The sequence below is a fragment of the Gigantopelta aegis genome, chromosome 13 (genome assembly GCF_016097555.1).
Source record: "Gigantopelta aegis isolate Gae_Host chromosome 13, Gae_host_genome, whole genome shotgun sequence".
Classification (NCBI taxonomy): domain Eukaryota; kingdom Metazoa; phylum Mollusca; class Gastropoda; order Neomphalida; family Peltospiridae; genus Gigantopelta; species Gigantopelta aegis.
In genome coordinates, this window is record NC_054711.1 from 805,894 (window position 1) to 828,040 (window position 22,147).

At 37.3% G+C, this 22,147-nt stretch overlaps 2 protein-coding genes across 2 annotated transcripts; both read right to left on the reverse strand.

Moving 5' to 3' along the window:
* Positions 1-15,959: 15,959 nt before the first annotated feature.
* LOC121387574 lies at positions 15,960-18,286 on the reverse strand. The gene is made up of 4 exons (XM_041518733.1): positions 17,987-18,286; positions 17,794-17,946; positions 17,040-17,217; positions 15,960-16,611 (listed from the first exon to the last, which is right to left on the reverse strand). Exons 1-4 carry the CDS (start codon positions 18,284-18,286, stop codon positions 16,370-16,372), a joined length of 873 nt encoding a protein of 290 aa, XP_041374667.1. The 3' UTR covers positions 15,960-16,369.
* On the reverse strand, positions 17,942-21,056 carry LOC121387575. Its single transcript, XM_041518734.1, has 2 exons — positions 20,935-21,056; positions 17,942-20,062 (listed from the first exon to the last, which is right to left on the reverse strand). Exons 1-2 carry the CDS (start codon positions 21,054-21,056, stop codon positions 18,376-18,378), a joined length of 1,809 nt encoding a protein of 602 aa, XP_041374668.1. The 3' UTR covers positions 17,942-18,375.
* Positions 21,057-22,147: the final 1,091 nt, after the last annotated feature.

Consider the following 22,147-nt stretch of genomic DNA (forward strand, 5'->3'; position numbering starts at 1 on the left):
TTAATAATTATACGTTCAACATTTATTTTCTTTATTACATTTTATTAGTTAAATAATCAATGCATATTATTAAAAAAAAAAAAAAGAGGAAATATGATGATTAGTTTTCATACTGTGAATGTGTAAACATCGGTTACTTGCGCTACTAAAAAGGGACATGACCAAAATTGAACACACTTAAAATCCAAAGTCTCCTCATATTGTAACAGCCATGATAAAATTGGATATATTGGTATATTATATAGCTATGGTGTTTAGGTATCTTTATATGATAAGAGTTTTGAAATTGTACAATTAATACATTTTTGGTTATCAAAATAGTCGGTTACTCACATTACAGTTACTCACATTACAGTTACTCACATTACAGTTACTCACATTACAGTTACTCGCTGTACAATTTGACACTATTTGGTAATGGCTAAACAAATAGATTTTAAAGAAAACTTTTATTGAAAGAAACACCAGAAAGCCACACAAATCAACTGGGTAAATATTACCAACAAATTAAACTTACAATAAGTTAAACAATGAGTAAATTAACCATTTTCGGGAATCAATGTCAATTTTTAGAAAACTGAAATCTGAATTATAACGAAACTCTAAAAAGAAGTAAAAAATTTAAATGTCCACAATTGTTGGCAATATAATTAACTCAGTTCTGTTCTTTGAAAGGGTAAATGGCACTGATTTGGAATTGGTTGTTTTCATGTGGTGCACACGTCGAATTCCAGGGACTGTAGTAGCACTTTTGAATGAGTATGCCATTCACCCTTTCAAAGGACAGTACAGAGTGGAATAGTCCCAATGCAGTACCAAATTTGCAAGATTCTGAAATCATGGTTAGCGACTGGTATATTGAATATTGAAAAAATAGTTAATTTACTCATTGTTTAAACTTGATGTAAGGTTAATTTGTTGGTAATATTTACCCAGTTGATTTGTGTGACTTTCTGGTGTTTCTTTCAATAAACGTTTGACATTTAAAAACTGTTATTTTTTTTTTAAATCTATTTTTTGGGCCATTAACCAAATAGCAGACAAATTGTAACATGAGTAACCATAACACGAGTAACCAACTATTTTGATAACCAAAAATGTATTAACTGCACAATTTCAAAACTCTTATCATATAAAGATACCTAAACACCATAGCTGTACACCAATATATCCACTTTTATTATATAAAGATACCTAAACACCATAGCTATACACCAATAAATCCACTCTTATCATATAAAGATACCTAAACACCATAGCTGTACACCAATATATCCACTTTTATTATATAAAGATACCTAAACACCATAGCTATACACCAATAAATCCACTCTTATCATATAAAGATACCTAAACACCATAGCTGTACACCAATATATCCACTCTTATCATATAAAGATACCTCAACACCATAGCTGTACACCAATAAATCCACTCTTATTATATAAAGATACCTAAACACCATAGCTGTACACCAATAAATCCACTCTTATTATATAAAGATACCTAAACACCATAGCTGTACACCAATAAATCCACTCTTATTATATAAAGATACCTAAACACCATAGCTGTACACCAATAAATCCACTCTTATTATATAAAGATACCTAAACACCATAGCTGTACACCAATATATCCACTCTTATCATATAAAGATACCTAAACACCATAGCTGTACACCAATATATCCACTCTTATCATATAAAGATACCTAAACACCATAGCTGTACACCAATATATCCACTCTTATTATATAAAGATACCTAAACACCATAGCTGTACACCAATATATCCACTCTTATTATATAAAGATACCTAAACACCATAGCTGTACACCAATATATCCACTTTTATTATATAAAGATACCTAAACACCATAGCTGTACACCAATATATCCACTCTTATCATATAAAGATACCTAAACACCATAGCTGTACACCAATATATCCACTTTTATCATAACTGTTACAGTATGAGAAGACTTTGGATTTTAATTGTGTTCATTTTTTGTCATGTAATTTTTTTGTAATGTGAGTAACCGATGTTTACACATTCACAATATGAAAACTAAGCATCATATTTCCTTTTTCTTTTTTTTATAATATACATTGATTATTTAACTAATAAAATGTAATAAAGAAAATAAGTGTTGAATGTATAATTATTAATCCTGAGCAATGGTAAAAATAGTATTGTAAAAATGTTACGCAAGTAACCGTGGAATCGCCCATTTAACTAAATACATTTCAATTTGCATCAATAGAATGAAATGGAGTTATAGTATTTTCATCCCTTAAAAAATGCAAAGAAAAAATGCATATTAATTATTATTAGGCCTATTGGTTGGGTACGCTGGAGCAAAAATGACTACTCACGATACCCAAGTGATAATTTTCTTTTCTTTTGGACTATGTAATTGGTCAGTTTTGTGATTTTAGATAAGTCTAATTAATCAAGTGTTTTACAGAATTATTTACAGTAATAAAGCAGGACAGTTGATAATGTCCTTTACCATTTTAGAGGTGGCAAGTTATTCCACAATACCCTGTGATCATAATAAAACCGGCACATATTAATTACCTTGACTGGTTACTTTTCAAATATACATCTGCCAATCAGGAACCACAGGCAGAGGCCATGGAAAGAAAAGACAAATCAACTAAGAAAACTCTCCGATTATCATTTCAGGACGTGGGTTAATGTATGGACAAAACATGATACAGTTATTTCGACACTGAAAATGGTGGTTTATCTTGTATTGAAAAATAATATATACTTATTGCTGGCTTACTTGGATGGATATTATTACAGAACATTGTGATACATCTGCAAACATGTTTGTTTCTTCAGTTCTAAGACTAATTCCTGACCTGTTATATATAATAACCGTCACATTTAACCATTTTATTAAGGGGACATTCCTGAGTTTGCTGCTATTTTTAAGATGTTATCGACCAATAGACACTTTTTAACGATTGTAATTACATATCAAACATATTTTTCTGCATAAAATATTAGTGACTATATTAAACGTGTTTCTGATCGTTGTAATATTTGAAATAGGTTAAATTTCATTTTATTTTCTAAAATAAGCTTTTTTCGTACGTACGAAATTATTTGAAGACAAAATCCAGTTTGGTCTTGTTACAAATATTAAGACGATCAGAAATACATTGAATATACAGACACTGATATTCTAAACAAGAAAATATATTTAATAAGTAAGTTTAATCATAGAAATATTTTATTAGTTGGAAACATCTTACAATGCAACAAACTCAGGAATGTCCCTTTAAAGGTCTACATTTATCAAAAATGTAATTCACTATTGTTTGGTATCTACGTATACCTTTTACAATATATACATGTATGAAGTATCAATCAAATAAAATTTAAATAATTTACCCGTTTTTAATATATTCGCAATAAAAAGTCGTGTTTTTCCCATCGCTTGCCAAAAAGCCTCTGAACTCCAAGAGTTAAGTTACGTGACCCTGTGACGCGCTAACCGGCATAACATGAAAGCGTGATTCGCAGCCTTTCAGACATTTTACATGTGTATTTTTAAAAACACAAAAATGTTATTCTATTGAATTGAATTGTATGTGTGGAATATTATTTTGAAGATATCTTTCAAATGTGAAACATGGTTTATGGATGTACAAAAGCTGCAGTTAAAGGCAAAAGAAGTTTGCATATTTTTTAGAAAGACAAACCAACATTGTTTGCATGGAAGAGGTTCTTAAACCGAACAGGTTGGAAAGGACTGTCAAGATTGGATACAATTTGCAGTGACCACTTCACACCTGGGGATTACGACAATTATCTAAGATGGTCGATGGGAACGGCATCAAAACTTTTGTTAAAAAAACTTGTCTGTTCCAAGCCTGAATCCCCCTGGAGCCCGGAGACAAAAACAAAGCCTGAATGTTAATGCCGAGGTATACATTGTTTATATTTGGCACAAAGAAAGAATTTTTTTATTTAACGACGCACTCAACACATTTTATTTACGGTTACATTGCGTCAGACATATGGTTAAGGACCACACAGATTTTGAGAGGAAACCCGCTGTCGCCACTACATGAGCTACTCTTTCCGATTAGCAGCAAGGGATCTTTTATTTGTGCTTCCCACAGGCAGGATAGCACAAACCATGGCCTTTGTTGAACCAGTTATGGATCACTGGTCGGTGCAAGTGGTTTACACCTACCCATTGAGCCTTGCGGAGCACTCATTCGGGGTTTGGAGTTGGTATCTGGATTAAAAATCCCATGCCTCGACTGGGATCCGAACCCAGTACCTACCAGCCTGTAGACTGATGGCCTAACCACGACGCCACCGAGGCTGGTATATTTGGCACAAAGATAGACCTCAACACAATGCGTTTATATATGTTAAAAAAATTAATGTAGGAAAAATATTTTTTTAGAAAAAATTGCATTTTTGATGTTCGGGCTGTACATAACAAAATCCCAGACATAAACAGATAGGCCTACAAGTTTTGTATTGTTATCGCAAAACTAAAAGTTATTTGTATTTACTGTACTTCAACAAATGATTTAAAGAGTATGTTTACTGAAAACTACTCTGAAATACTTGAGTCGAGTCAGGCTTGTCACGTGACCTATATTTTTGGCTAGTGACTGAAAATATAGAGATTTATCTAGTCATCATATCTTTCCAATGTATTGCGGGATAAATAAATATATATATATATATATATATATATATATATATATATATATATTTATATATATATATATATACACACAGTGCTGTCTGGTGTAGCATTCTAGTGCTCTACAAAGCAAGTTCAAATTTACTCTTCCCTGGCCAGTAAAGTATAATATTTTAGTCGCCAGCCACTTATATTTAGTAGCCAGCTAATATATATTTATAATTAAATTGATTCATCTGCCATTTTACGGCACATTACTAATGCCGAAATTGTTATTAGGACCGCATTCGAATGAACTTGTGAAGGAGTAATTCCTAGTTGTTAAATAGTAATTACAAGTTACTGTTTGTGTCCGGTGCCACTAAAACAGTGAAGGACTATTAACTATCATTATCAAATTCCGTACCCAATAATTTTATTAAACGAAATTAAGCAAATTACTATTTTAATGGCACTAAGATATGCATTTAAATTGCAGTACTCATTAAAATTAAGTTAAATAAAAGTATTGTGATAATAATTACCAGGCTTCAGCATGTTACTAGTAGTTACCAATCGGCTACCTTACTTTGGTTTAAATAATATTTATTTTCGTCAAATACAGCCTTGCAAATCTGTAAATAGTGTTTTGTAAATAGTTGTGTCTTTAAATCCATCTAAAGTCGAGTCATGAAAATATAAACATGTTTTCATCCTCCACTGGTGAACACGACTTCCGACATGATTAAAACAACATTCATGACTGGAGACGTCGTTATTGTGGAGGGATCCGTTATCACGATAAGAACGACACGATTGGAGCGCAGCATAACGCATATATAAGCCGACATTTAAAATAATTAACATTTGAGTTTGAAACAGACAAGTAAAGACACACAGTGAATCAACATTCTCATTTTAATACATAAATAAAACCTGGCTCTAAATGGGACAGGACCGACCAAACGCTTGAAATTTAAGTTAACGAAGTATTACCTCCCTTAACGTCACCGTTATTCATAGTCCGATTAACTTGTCTCAAACTTTTATTTTTCCAACAAAACTACCGATAGAAAACACGTTTTATGGAAGATACATTGCTACTGGTCCACTGTGTTTTCAGATGTCCAGTTTTGTTTACAGATTAAAGTGAAATTATTGAACAGTCGCCAACTGGCGAAAGTGATTTTATTTTTTAGATGCCAGCGAATGTTTTTAGTCGCCATGGCGAGTATTTTACTCGCATTGTAGAGCACTGCATTCAAGGACCATTTTCTATGTGAACACTGTGAAATACTTAATAAAATGTTTCTCTCACTAATGAAGCGGTGCATAATCTGAAATACACTACAAATTGTTTTATGTCTGTAGTAAATAAACATTTTAAAATGGTACATAAATATAGGCAGCCCCTTGTATCCAAAACAATTTGCATGTCCGGTGATTCGGCGCAGTAGATGTGAATCGTTGACCCCACTATTTATAGATGGCCCATAACCTCACTTTGTAGCCCATAAACGCTACACTATTGTCCCAGGATTATTTTAGTACTTTTTTGTTTTGTCAAAAATAACCGAAAAAAATAATTATACCATTTACTATAATTTTAACAATGCGGAAAAGGTGTTGTTAGACTGGTTTTAACATTCTTAATATCAATAAGGCTGACCATAAACACAAAAACAGGCGAATGATTATTTTGAAATTATGATATAATTATTGATAATTCTAATTTAATTTTTGTTTATTGCACCCTTAACAATAAATATGTTGATACCTGATTACTTATTGAAAAAGGAAATGAACTTTAATTCGTTAAAAACACTGACAGCATGACAACTTCCTAAGCATACTTAAGCAAAATATCAAATGCGCGGAATCACCGGACTCGCCGATACACCAGACACGGTTGTATATAAAACAGTTTCCGATGGGTTCCCATTCTAGGTCCCCTTAACAAGCTACTCTCGGCTTACTAAATTCCAAAACTATATATGTAGCTCCCTTCTTTACTATTTCGGCGGACCGTTCAAAAATGCGCCTAATTTCCTTCTCATAAATCATTAAATGTGCACCATTTCTCTTTGGACTCATCCTTCGGGACTCAAAATTCCATAGCACCAAACCACCCCTCTGCCTGTTACCGATCACGGTCGGACTGCATGTGCTCCCTTGCACCTGACAGTGCAGGCGGTTTCCCCCCCCCCCCCTCCCCTTCATCCTCCCCACGGGATGCGGTGAAATCGTATGGAAACTAACTCGTATGAACGGAAAACTTGTATGGAAAACGAACTCGTATGTAAAAAATAACGGTGAACTCGTATGGGGATGTATGGATATGCAGATATACTTTAAATGTGTATTTTGACACTTGTTATTTTGTTTCGTGCATAGGCGTATGGGCACATTTTTGCCGAATGACGTGACGTCAAGAGCATCCTTGCCCGAATGACCAGGCAATTTTTGCCCAAATAGATAAATTATCCCCCCCCCCCCCATCCCGTATGGTTTCGTGTACTTTCATGTAATTCCAAATCAGTAGAAAACAACTTGACACAAGTGTGTTCAATCATGTTTAATTTATTCGGTAACAAGCATCCAATGAATAATAAATAATAACAAGCAATAAAAAACGCACTACGCATCCAGCCACGGATGTCGGGCTAGCGGATTTGTCGAACTCTGCATAAAAATTACACACAAGTTGCTATACAGTATTGGATATATCAGTTTGTAATTTCCATACGAGTTCACTGCATTTGAGTAAGTCTTCCATACGAGTTCACTTGTGGATTTCCATACGAGTTCACTGCATTTTTCCCCATACGAGTAAGTTTTCCATACGAGTTCACCGCAAGCCCTCCCCACCCCTTTCCGGAGGAACCGGCTGAGGCAGACGCTTGCACCCAGGACAGGCGTCTGCTACAACAGCTTGCTCTGAATGTGCATGTTAAACTCTCTGACCTGACCTGGGTTCCCATGATCACAAGTTAGGAACCGAAAAAGTGTTTCCCATGAGATTTCGACTGATGAGATAATAATTTTGCTAACATAAATACTAAAAAAGAAAGTTTTATTTGTTGTAAGGAGAGCATAAGAACATCTTGCTGACCAAATTTAAATCTGATGTTTTGGAAAGACTTTCGAACGTTCCAGCTAATACTCGGTTGGAGAAACGGATTTTGGCAATTTTGGGTTCAGCAGCCGATACGGCGATAACAAATGATCAACTCATCAAGACTTTGCTTACTTTGGACGTGTATATCATCCACAGTTGGAACAACCTGTCCTTGGCGCTAGGCTCGTCCATGGTATGTGGCTATTCGGTGACCATATTAGACATGTTTTAATCAAAATTTGACATTATGCATGTGAATCAATTCCTCAAACTACATGCCCCGCCATCTTGGATATTATTGATAATATATTCTAGACAATTATCGTAATTAGAGTAGGAACTCTTTAAAATATTAATCACAATAATGTCATGGTTAAAACACGCCTTATGCGTTTATTACAGTTTATTTATAAATTTACATAAAGTAAATATGTTACTGGTGTATTTTGTTTTCATGTCATATGTGTTAAGTATTTAGATCTGATTATTAGTAACTAGTATTTACTTGCCGGAAATGAAATACCGGTGTCATTCTGCAAAATGTGATTATTTCCCTTTACATGAACAGACGGAAAGAAATCCCCCCCCCCCCCCCAAAAAAAAAAAAAAAGAAGAAGAAGAAGAAAAAAAAGTTTGTTTTGTTTAACGACACCACTAAAGCACATTGATTTATTAATCAAATATATGGTAATTTTGACACAGTCATAAAAAAATATATATAGGCCTACATCTATATTTTGAATTTTATTGCCCCTTGCAATTTTGCGCATTTGAAATATGACTACATAATGAGCAATATAACTTTTCAGTCATATTTATTTGCGGTAAAATTCACTTTTTAAAAAATGTACGTAAGCAGCGCCTCAAAATTGCAGTCAGTTAAACATTAACTTCAAGCCTGTTGTTAATTTGTGTAGGCTACTGTCTGTAGTTTCTCTTTCAGATAATTTACCTCAGCAGCTATAATAATTTACAATTTTTACTTTTATTTATTTATTAATTATTATTTTTTATTATTATTATTATTATTTTTTTTTTTTTAGTACTGCAGGAAAAATATTAAGCTATTCATGTCTGTGGAAAACGTACACAAAAGGGTCCTATTGTCCTAAGTCCCTATTCTAATGTAATCAACGGCAATCCAGAGGCCCCCACCCCCACCCCACCCCCACCCCTCCTATCCTTGGATTATAATGAAATACGAGGGGGGGGGGGTTATACTAGCCTAGCTATCTAATTTGAAGGGTTTTCCCTTATAGTGTGAGTATTGGTTAAAAAGCCTAGTGCTTGGCATACTTAGTTTGGTTACCAAAGAAACAATGCACCTTTAATACCGGTATAATAGATCACAAATTCAGAATGATTCTTGACAGTTTTGCTCAAAAGTTACTTATAAATGTCTACAAATATTTTGTAGACCATCATCAGAAACGGTCCCTCATTGTAATAGCAATGAAACTGACGCATCTTGACCAAAATGTTTTGGTCTGTTCTAATAAAGTGCACAAATTACCTGTTTACCGACATCTTTCTTTGAATTTCAAGAGTAAACACCACCTTGTACACCAATGAGAGCCAAAACAAGTAAATGCTAAATTAGGTAGACTATCATTAAATAGATATTTACAAAATATTTACTTGTCTGTTTAATATGTAAGAAATAATCGACGAAAATCATTTTTATTGTATTTCCGACAGTACTTTAGTCGGGATTGTAAATGTTTATGCTGCTACAGCTAAGCGTAGAACTTTACTGTAACTATACTCTACTGTGTCCCCCACTAGAATCAATCGTCCTATACATATATCTCTACATGTATGTACAAAAAGTATTTACTATTATGTCTTATAATTATAGTACTGTATTGTAGTTACCGTTATTGTTATAATATTTACCATCTTGCCAAAATCTTGTTTCTGTTCCTGATTTAAATGTGTATTATTTGTGTCGTAAGGCATACGGAAAATAAATGAATTGAAAAAATTGAATTTAATATGTTTTTATTAATTTTTAATAACTTATTTTCATTGTTATTGTTTTTTCTCTTTACTCTACGTCGCAGAAGACGATCAAGCGTTCTTGTTACGTAACTAAAAAATAATAGGTCACACCTCTGCTCTTCAACTAGCCGTTATTTTTTTCTGAATTATGGATCGTCCATATAATTTTTTTTTTTTTTTTTTAAATATCAATAATAAGTGGGATATGGTGGTCATGTAGATGGTTCAATAAAGTACTTTTAGGTACAAATCAAATGTATATATTTTCAGATAATAGTTTGTTGGGTCAATAATTAGATCAACCATCTGTGACCGAGTGCCTTTAACTTGAGGTCAACATAAACACCAATATCCTTTTCTACTTCTGTTGTCTGCAGTTTTATATGGAGTTCATTTTTGTGCATGTAATAACTGAAGCCTTTATTTCAGCTGCCAATATGCGTAATCTTGCATTTTTCAGTATTATTATTACTGAATTACCCACTGGTGGGTGATATGTTGCATACCATTGGTGGGCCACTGGTGGGTGATTGGTGGGCCACTGGTGGGTGATATGTTGCATACCGTTGGTGGGCCACTGGTGGGTGATTGGTGGGCCACTGGTGGGTGATATGTTGCATACCGTTGGTGGGCCACTGGTGGGTGATTGGTGGGCCACTGGTGGGTGATATGTTGCATACCATTGGTGGGCCACTGGTGGGTGCTTGGTGGGCCACTGGTGGGTGATATGTTGCATACCATTGGTGGGCCATTGGTGGGTGATGGTGGGCCACCGGTGGGTGATATGTTGCATACCACTGGTGAGTGATTGGTGGCATACCACCGGTGGGTGATATGTTGCATACCACCGGTGGGCCACTGGTGGGTGATTGGTGGCATACCATCGGTGGGCCAATGCTGGGTGATATGTGGCATACCATCGGTGGGCCACTGCTGGGTGATATGTGGCATACCACCGGTGTGCCACTGGTGGGTGATTGGTGGCATACCACCGGTGGGCCACTGGTTGGTGATTGGCAGCATACCACCGGTGGGCCACTAGAGGCCCGCCGGACAAAATTCCGTGGAACCACAGAAGGTTGCTACTGGTCCACCAGTGGCAACCTTCGGTGGTTCCCCTTCTTAACCTGAAACGTTTAACGAAATTTCTTATAAATAAATAATCGACACAAACCAAATGACCAGTTTTGAATAAGCTATAGTGTTTATGCGAACATTGCGCATTGGCGGGGTGGGAGTGGCCATTACGGTTTGCGAACATTGCGCATTGGTGGGGTGCGAGTGATCATTACGGTTTGCGAACATTGCGCATTGGCGGGGTGGGAGTGGCCATTACGGTTTGCGAACATTCCGCATTGGCGGGGTGCGAGTGGTCATTACGGTTTGCGAACATTCCGCATTAGCGGGGTGGGAGTGGTCATTACGGTTTGCGAACATTGCGCATTGGCGGAGTGCGAGTGGTCATTACGGTTTGCGAATATTGCGCATTGGCGGGGTGAGAGTGGTCATTACGGTTTGCGAACATTGCGCATTGGCTGGGTGCGAGTGATCATTACGGTTTGCGAACATTCCGCATTGGCGGGGTGCGAGTGGTCATTACGGTTTGCGAACATTCCGCATTGGCGGGGTGCGAGTGGTCATTACGGTTTGCACACTTTGCGCATTGGCGGGGTGGGAGTGGTCATTACTGTTTGCGAACATTCCGCATTGGCGGGGTGCGAGTGCTCATTACAGTTTGCGAACTTTGCGCATTGGCGGGGTGGGAGTGGTCATTACGGTTTGCGAACATTGCGCATTGACGGGGTGCGAGTGGTCATTACGGTTTGCGAACATTGCGCATTGGCGGGGTGGGAGTGGTCATTACGGTTTGCGAACATTGCGCATTGGCGGGGTGGGAGTGGTCATTACGGTTTCCACAGCGTGGGCTACATCTGAACGGAGTGTCCACTACAAAGCAGATGTAAAGTAAAGTTTTTTTATTTAACGACGCCACTAGAGCACATTGATTTTTTTATCTTACATCGGTTATTGGACGTCAAACATATGATCTTTTATTTGCGCTTCCCACAGGCAGGATAGCACAAACCATGGCCTTTGTTGAACCAGTTATGGATCACTGGTCGGTGCAAGTGGTTTACAACTACCCGTTGAGCCTTGCGGAGCATTCACTCAGGGTTTGGAGTCGGTATCTGGATTAAAAATCCCATGCCTCGACTGGGATCTCAAAGCAGATGAGGCCCTATTCGCATATCGATTAAATTAAACAGGGTTGGGAATTAGTGAACTGTAAAAAAGAGGAAATCGGGAAGGAAATGTTTTATTTAACGACGCACTCAACACATTTTATTTACGGTTATATGGCGTCGGACCTATGGTTAAGGACCACACAGATATTGAGAGAGGAAACCCGCTGTTGCCACTTCATGGGCTACTCTTTTCGATTAGCAGCGACGGATCTTTTATATGCACCATCCCACAGACAGGAAAACACATACTACAGCCTTAAAAAAATTGATATACCAGTCGTGGTGTACTGGCTAGAGCGACAAATAGCCCAATTGGCCCACCGACGGGGATCGATCCCAGACCGATCGCACATCAAGTGAACGCTTTACCACTGGGCTATGACCCGCCCCAGGAAATCTAGAGGGATCCGGGGTGGTGAACTGTAAAAAAGAGGAAATCTAGAGGGATCCGGGGTGGTGAACTGTAAAAAGGAGGAAATCTTGAGGGATCCGGGGTGGTGAACTGTAAAAAAGAAGAAATCTAGAGGGATCCGGGATGGTGAACTGTAAAAAAGAGGAAATCTAGAGGGATCCGGGGTGGTGAACTGTAAAAAGGAGGAAATCTACAGGGATCCGGGGTGATGAACTGTAAAAAAAGAGGAAATCTAGAGGGATCCGGGGTGGTGAACTGTAAAAAGGAGGAAATCTAGAGGGATTCGGGGTGGTGAACTGTAAAAAGGAGGAAATCTAGAGGGGTCCCGGGGCAAAGACGATTAAAATGCGAGGAAACGCAATGTTCCATGAGAGGAAAATCGCTGATCCGAGAATTCCCATCCCTGATTAAAGATTGTTTTGTTTAACGAGATCACTAGAGCACATTGATTTATTAATCATCGGCTATTGGATGTCAAATATTTGGTTATTCCGACTCGTAGTCATCAGAGGAAACACGCTACATTGTTTTGTTTTTAATGCAGCATTGGATCTTTTATATGCACTTTCCCCACAGACAGGATAGCCAATACCACTAGACCACTTTGATTTATTAATCATCAAATTATTTGGTAATTTTGACATAGTCTTAATGCAGCATTGGATCTTTTATATGCACTTTCCCCACAGACAGGATAGCCAATACCACTAGACCACTTTGATTTATTAATCATCAAATTATTTGGTAATTTTGACATAGTCTTTAGAGAGGAAATCCGCTACCTTTTTCAGTTACTAGTAAGGGATCTTTTATATGCACCATCCCACAGACATGATAGAACATACCACGGCCTTTGATATACGTCGTGGCTGGAACGAGAAGTAGACCAATGGGCCCACCGACGGGGATCGATCCCAACCAGACCCGCGCATCAAGCTGGCGCTTTACCACTGGACTACATCCCGCCCTTGTCTATTTCAAACCATACAAGAAATGAAACTAAGATTTTATTACTTTATTAAGTACATTTTATTGCAGATATATATTCACATTTGGAACTGTGTGCAAACAGTACAAATAATCAGTACCAAAAAACAACAAAAAAACCTTATTCTTATTGGTCAAGAACTAGTCACATGACCTTCCGTAAAAAAAGTGATATTGCCCTGACCAATTAAAATAAAGATGAGACAAAATTCTATTCAATTAATGAGTAGGTAATGCGATGCAACGTCAACTGTTATTTCTAATGTAAACAAGCACAATCGTGTGACAAAACGCTTTGCTGTCCTTCAACAAAACTCGTACAGAGTTTAATTCCGCAAATACGACAAAAACAAGGTCAGTAATCGTCAAACTGTGTATGGAATATCTCGCAGATTTTGAAACGTACATGATACATCAAAATGCAGTTGGAATCGGCACTCTCAGGATTTTATGTTACAAATAAAAAAAATGCATTTGGAGGTAATCGGTAACTTCAGTATAAATATATGTTCAGATTTATCACATTTTGTATTTTATTTTGCTATTAATATGATTTTGACACTTGCTGGTTATAATGTCTCGAATTTGATTTTTGTCTTGGTAATGTTTCAACTGTTTATTTCCGCATTCCTCTGCGTGTCATACACCGACATGGGATTACGTGACGTCACTAAATCCCATCAGTTTTAACGCATTACGGGACATTATAGGCGTTGGCGTGTTTCGATTCTGATAAACAAAGCAGGAATGTACGATTCTAATGGATGACATTATGTAATAAAAAACAATATTGACCACATTTCGGGTAATATGTGTTAGGCCTATGGACCGAAGAAATTGATAATGACCCAGGCCGTTTTCAATTTCTTCGGTCCATAAATATACAGAACTTCACATACGTTGTTTTCGCTTCCTATTTATTGCACGAGTTTATTTTGCGCAAGAATATATATCACGAGACCGCGTAGCGATCGAGTAGTATGTTCTTTCCCAAAATAAACCTGCCCTGCGGCAGCCTTGTGTAATGTTTCAAATACGACGTGACGTCATTTGTAAATCATATATGACGTAAGTAAATAAAAGGCGCTAACTGCAGCAACAAGAAAAAGGGAATTCCCCATTTAAAAGTTCCGGTCCAGATCGGAGGTAGGCCTATGTGCCATACAAAATAAATGTATTACACGGTTTCAAAATGTCTTTATCACCATAGTAAGATTGAATAGGTATATAATAAAACATGATATTGCCCCCAATGACGGTCAGTAATTAATAATTACATGATGACATCTATAAGACTCGTACATGTCTGCTTTGTTTATTTGAATCGAAATACCCAAATGCTTGTAATTTCTCGCAAAATGCGTTCTAACTGAAAATATTTAATGATGTCACGTTGTATGACAAGAGGAATGCAGAAATAAACTATTTGATGCCCGAAAATGTTTCATTTTTTACCTCAGGCCTCCAAATGCATTCTTTTAGGAGAACCATATGGAGTTTTTAGATTTGCTGGTGTTATTGTCTATTCGATCCCGCAAATGTCATATTTGAATCGTTTTTCTACGGAACTAACTGTATATTTGGCATATATTGAAAAAAATACCTGGCTACAATCTAACTGTCGACCCTTCCAATTGCTAATGACGCCACTTTCCAATGACATCATTAGCTTTCAGGATGCTATTTTCATTTCATCCCGGAAAAAGAATGTAATTAACCAATCACAATAGAGGAATATTTGTTAACATAAATTCAGGGAGTGCCGAATCCAACTGCGTTTTGATGTATCATATACGTTTGTAAATCTGAGAGAATCTGATATTTCTTACACATTTTGACGAGTACTGGTGAGATATCCGAGGGCTGTCAATATCACTTTTGATCAGACCGGACTGAGGGCAATATAACTATTTACGGAAGATCATGTGACTGGTTTTAGACCAATAAGAATACAGATATATCGTCATTATGTAATAATACATAGAATATTGATTACTAATATTGTTGCATGTAAATTAAAACTTATTGACAGTGAGACGTATTTTTGTCGTAAAGAAAAAACCCCACACCCTATAATAGGGCTACATCTATTTGAAACCAGCTTCATTCTGTCTAGTCAGCCCTGGAAGAGTGGCAGTCCTCCTAAGGTGGTACAGGACGGATGTAGTAGTGCTGTGTCGTGCTCATCGGCCATTCGCATTTAACGTATTCATTTATTCGGAAAGAAAGAAGTTTGTTTTGTTTAACGACACCACTAGAGCACATTGATTTATTAATCATTGGCTATTGATGTCAAACATTTGGTAATTTTGACAGTCTTGGAGAGAAAACCCGCTTCATTTTTCCATTTTATATGCACCATCCCACAGACAGGACAACGCATACCACAGCCTTTGATATACCAATCGTAGTGCATTAGCTAGAATGAGTAACAGCCCAATGGGCCCACCGACGGGGGTCGATCCCAAACCGACCATGCATCAAACGAGCACTTTACCACTGTACCCCCCCCCCCCCAACCACCACCACCACCCCCTCCACCCCCAGATATTGTTCATACGGGTCTGATATGCCCAAGTGCAGCCAATCCTTTTGTTACAACACGCGATTAGGCGAGTTCGTAAACAAAGGACGACGGACACCGTGATGGACTTAATATAATGTCCCTAAGGCCATCCTTAAAAATATTTTTGTTTGTCCATTTCCGACCTGCAATTTCAAATGTGGGTAGGTCGGTAGGAAAAATCTTCTTTTTTTTTTTTTGAGTTGTGTGGGGTGGGGTGGGGATTCCATACATATTCAAGAAAATAAATCATTTGAATTTAACTTACCGGTATTTGCACCACTATTGGTTTAAAGTAAAATGTAGCCTTTTGTTCTACAGATAATATAACAAAGCAACCAGCTTAAAGTGTACTGTTTTATAGTTAAGATTAACACACTAGTTAACATATTCATTTCCGAATAGGATTCCTCTTTGGAGATCCAAGGTGCTTGCAATTAATGCAAACACGCAAACGCGATAGTTCTGCATGAGATCCTTGTCTTGTTCTGCCCCGAAACTCCCACAATGACAACATATATCCTTGCGGACGATGGACGATGATGCAAAATATGCAAACTCGATTGGAGTGGTACAGCATATCTGAAGTCTGACAAATTCCTTGCCTTGAAGTATGTGACCTAAAATGCAAATAGAAGGAAAATTAATATGTGCATTGTATTATACTTTTTGTCCATTAAATATTATTACTGGTGTTACAAAGAATGAAAATTAATTAGTACCATCACTACTGAGATTTCTTCAACCCAGTTTTCCTGCTGGGCTTATACTAGTACTTGTATTTATTGCATAACAATAAATGTATACACCCATCTGAGATAAACAATGATTTCAAATTAAGATCTTTTAAAAAAAAAATTTGACATTGAACTAACCATCAGCAGTTAAGATAGACCCACATGTGTAGTCTTGGTACGCACATGTGTAGTCTTGGTATGCCTGAAGGACCTGATAACAGGACTAGTGAAAAGTCCTATATGGATACACACATTGGAGAGAAACAATGACTTCAAATTAAGATGTCATCAATAAAATCTTGAAAACTCACCATCAGGGGTCAAGATGGACCCACAAGTGTAGTCATGAGACTCGATCAGTCGCTTGAAGGACCTGGTATCACGACTTGTGAAAGAGGATTTTGAGTAGACACAGCGTGGTTTCCCACATTCATGGCAGTGAACCGTCTGCCGGACATTCTGACCAACAAGTACTGAATTCTTGCAGCCCTGAATAAATAAAGTATTAAATAAACATTGCAAGTATGTGATTTCTTGTTTGTATTAAATACAATACTATTTTGAAGATGTCTAAATCTAATATAAATACTGTATTACATCTTAAGCATTTCTTGAGTGTTACAATTAAAGAGTGGCAATAAATTGCTTTAATATATTGTTAATATTTACATATGTTTAGTCAAGAGATTAATACCAATAATCATATTGGTATTATACTGTTAATATATTTTGTATACAGTGCAATCGCATTTCAACTTTATTTTCGTGCTTATATCTAATTAAGGTCCAAGCACACTGTCATGGCCACACACCTCAGCTATGTGGGCAGTCTGTTCAGGACAGTGGTTAATTGTTAGTAGATGTTAACGTGTTATTAAGACAAAGGAGGGTGTAGTAGCCTTACACCTACAATTGAGTCTTTAAATTTGCTCTGGGTGGGAGCCGGTACTGGGATACGAACCCTGTACCTACCAGCCTGTGAGCCGATAGCTTAACCACTGCGCCCCCGAGGCTGGTCAAGTGCAATTTAAGCAGATGTCACTATACATAGTCTATCTCGCATACCTGTTGATCTTCCACAATAGCAGTCAGGGTTTGCCTTTGAGAAGATGGACGGTCTTTTTCAGTCGTAGGAAAGCCAAGTACTTCATCAAAGGGCTTGAAGTGCTGACCATCCGAGGCAATTTCTGGGTCAGGCAGCCAAGGAAAACTGAATAACTGGCGGAACACAACATGTCGCATCATTACATTTTCTGACCTGAAAAGTGTATGTGCGCTCTAGACAGTGAGTCTTCAAAAAGTCCTGATATTTCTGCTTTTTGTTCACATTCACTTGCTGATATTGTCCCTTAACAAGTTTTGGATCAATGTTCTGGATATCATCCTCAAATTCATTGATTGCATCTTTTGTAGCTGCACTGAGACATTTAAAGTTTTGACCTTTCAACTGGATCCGCTCAACTCTCTCCTGAAGCATTTTTTCCATCTCTTGGAGTGATGCAACCCAAGCATCTTCAAATCCTGGTACAGTCCGACTCTTTTTCTGGATGTCTTCCATTGAATTGCAACTCCTCAGTGCCTGTTCCACAGCACTAGTACATTCATTCCTCGTTAGAGCTGCATTCTGAAATGCAAGATTAAGTAAACTCATGATTCTTTCTGCAGGATTTGCCCAACTGTGCCTGGGGCTGTTCGACCAGCAACTATCATGTCCAAGCCAAGACGCCGAAAGAGAATGATGAGTGAAAGTTTCACTGCATGATATGTGACTCTGTGATCAGGACAACCATCTGTGAACAACATCAAGACTGGTTTGAAGGTACCTTCCTGTGCTAGGATATTCTGAAGTTCAACAGCATGCCTAAAGGGTGAGCTTGGCTCAAAAATGCTATCTTTGAAAATAACAGTTACTTGGCCTCTGTAGAAAGAACCGTCTGGTGTTTCAGGTATCTCTACATTCAGACACACTGATGGTGTGATAGAGCCCTTTTGGCCTACATCATGATCCAAACATGAAAGAGTTGATGTAGTAGGAATAACAGATTTCTTTCCGCGCACTCCTGATGATAAGGCAGCACCCGGCTCTCCAAAATCTAGTTTTGATTTGTCATCTAGACACACAAAGGTAAATCTGTCTCGATGTTTCACAGCAAACTCACGCATATATTTGAACTGTGCTGCACAATAGTGATCATCTTGGTGTGAAGCCCGAAGCTGTCGTGTTTGCACAGTAAATCTCAAAGGCACTCGACTTTTGTAAAGTTTTGCTACTTTAGTATGAGAATTTTTTGGCACAAAAGCAAAGAGGACTGTAGATTCACTTGGTACTGCTGTGTTGGGGGGAAGGCGAGATTTTACTTGCTCAATCAAGTCCCGCACAGAAATAAATCTGGAAATATGTTCAACATTATGACGTCTTTCATCAGCTGCAGTTATTGACTCGATTTGCTTTTCTAGTTCCTGGAAAAATGCATCAAATGCATCATCTGGACGGCCTTTATTTAAATGGCGCATATCAACCACCAAATCTGGATCACCAGCCAGTACTGCTTGCTGAACTCTGGCGTCTATGACAGGATTTTGATCTGATGATGCATCAAGAGTCAATTCTGCATATATTGCCCTTAACACATGAGATGGAATCTTGCTTCCTGCTACATTGCAGAACTTTCTTGTGAAATCTCGCTTCATTTGCCTTGTATGGAATTCTGACAGTCTGGAACCGAGGTCTTTTACAACATGACTTGCAGTAGTCATTAACTCTGAAGAGCCGACTCCTGCTGGAATTTTCCAAATAACTTTACTAGATGTTTGCGAACCACCTGGATCATAGGACAGCAAAGCCACGTCTTGCGAAAGATGAAGATTGTCAAAAAATCTGTACTTTTCTTGATACTTTTGTGATCCAGTTTTACTTGAAATTTGGTGTACATCTGGATCAAAGAATAGGATTTCAAAGTCTTTTAACTCGCCTAATGCTGTTTCTAGAATTGCATACTCTGGTGCTACTGTTGTTGCTGAAGCAGGTTTGTACTCAATCCATACATTATCAGTTACCTGTCGAACTGGATAAAGCTGTTGTTGCCTAGTTTGCTGCTTGATGTTGCTCGGGAGGCATACGAGGCATACGAGGCATACGTAGGAGGCATACGAGCTGAGGGAAGCTGCCAAGGAATTTAAATCATTTTTAAGTTCATTATTCCAAACTTGTACATAGGGCTTGCTTGTCAAACGAAATACGATTTGGCTATGAATATCAAGATCTTTTGCATGTAGCTGTGGCTTCTTTGAATTCTTTTTCCTCCAATCATTGTAGCCTTCAAACTTCAAGAACCTGAAGAAAATAATCAATAACTTGTAACAGATGAAATTAACGTCAGACTATACATATATGCATATGCTTCTTACACTGTTATTTAAATTTGTGGTTGATTCTAATAATGACCTACTTTTCATAATAAAAGCTGAAATATGGAATCCTATGTCGAAACGTAGAACACAAATTTCAAACAGATATTGCATTATTTTATTTATCTTGCATATTTTACTAATTTCTAGTCTGGCTGATATATATTTAGTCTGGGAAACCTGTAGCTGCAACTCTATGGGCTACTACCGGAAAAGCAGCAATTATCTTTTTTATATACTTTCCCACAGTCAGGACGCTACATATCATAAATTATTTTGCATAATACATTGTTTCAACTACTATATGCAGATACAATGTTGACTGTACGACGGTTTTTGGAGATCAGATGTGGTATACCAGTAATGGGACACCAACTTAGGCTATTAAGCAGCAAGCGATCTGTTATGTGCACTTACCTAAAGACAGGACAGTACATACCAAACCTGATGTACCAGCCATGGGAAATTGGTTAGTCTACTACCAAACAAGCAGCAAGGGATCATTTATCTGCACTTCACTATACAGGACAGTACTTACATCAACATTTGGTATTCCAGTTATGGGACACTGGTTGGAACGAGGAAAAAGCCAAACTGAGGTAGTTCGATCCAACGACCCAAGCTCCTCAGATTAGCATTTGACCTACTGAACACAATTCGATCCCTGGTCTCAGAAGAAAACTACTCCCCACCACATATTGGTTTAATAGCAGCAATGGATCTTTTAAATGCACACCAATCATGTATAAAAGGGGATAGTATTGTAGGCCTTAGTATATACGCTTTTAATAGCAATACCTATTTGGCACTGGTGTGATCTCTGTTGGTACGTGTGTAGACCTTTCCTGAATAGTAGATACATTCCCATCAATGTACCAGAGCAGGTCAACAATCGCCCCAACCTGCTTCATAAACTTCATCAGGGAGAAGAGATTTTGGAAATTCTGCTCCAGATCGTTTCAGTTCCACACATACGTCATTGTAGAGTTTGTCTTTTGCTGGAAAACATATTATATATATGGTTATGATTCAAATCTGTAAAACATACGTCATTTGAAAAATCGAGTTTCATATTGCAAGAAGCTCAAATTTTGAATGACGTTGGCGATTCCCCTAAAGCGAGCGTTAATACGTACATTGAGAATTTAGTGTGATTGTTGATCAATACGATTTGCATTATATAACATTTTCCATGTTTGGAATTATAAGAATTGAACGTTATAATTTTTGAGGTTCATGCTACTATGAAACCCAAAACCTATTTACACACTTTAGAAGGAATGGCTTCGTGCTATTGCGCTATGCCATTCATACAGTGTGTAAATCGGTTTTGTGTTTCATACTAGCATGAACCTCAAAAATTATCATGTTCAATTCTTAAAGTGACATTCTCTGGAATAAATCCAATAAAATCAAGTTCTAAGTTCAAATTCAAGTATAACTGCACTTTTAATTTACTGGCGAGTTGTTGCCATTAACGTCTATCATCAAATGTTTACTATACAGTTTGAAGAAAACAAAAACGCCATTTTGTATCGCAGTCTAGCTAAACCGTTCTATTTTTATCGGTATTTGACGTCATACATATGGAAGACTTGATCGAACAAGCAAGTATCTCTTGTTGGGGAATTTCACACTTGCGATCAACCAATGAAAGCAGAAGTTCAAGTGAGCCGCTCTTCTCGTCCCAGTTTCGAAAGACACTGTTATTGACTACGAAAAGCTAGCGTATTCTATGTGGAGTGCGCTGCTACTTATGCACGAAACGTGATTGAATTAACTGTTCTAAATGCTTAAATAATAAAAAATATTCCAGAAGCTGTCACTTTAATAAATGAAATCGTCATTTATATAGCATTCATTTCGTCACTTATTTACCATTGCTTGGCATGCAATATCTGATATTTTCTCGGCGTTGGGGTATCCTAAAACATTCTAAAACATTCATTATATATTAATAATTTATGTACAAAGTCCAATAATTTCTACAAAAAATTGAGCATAGCTTCCG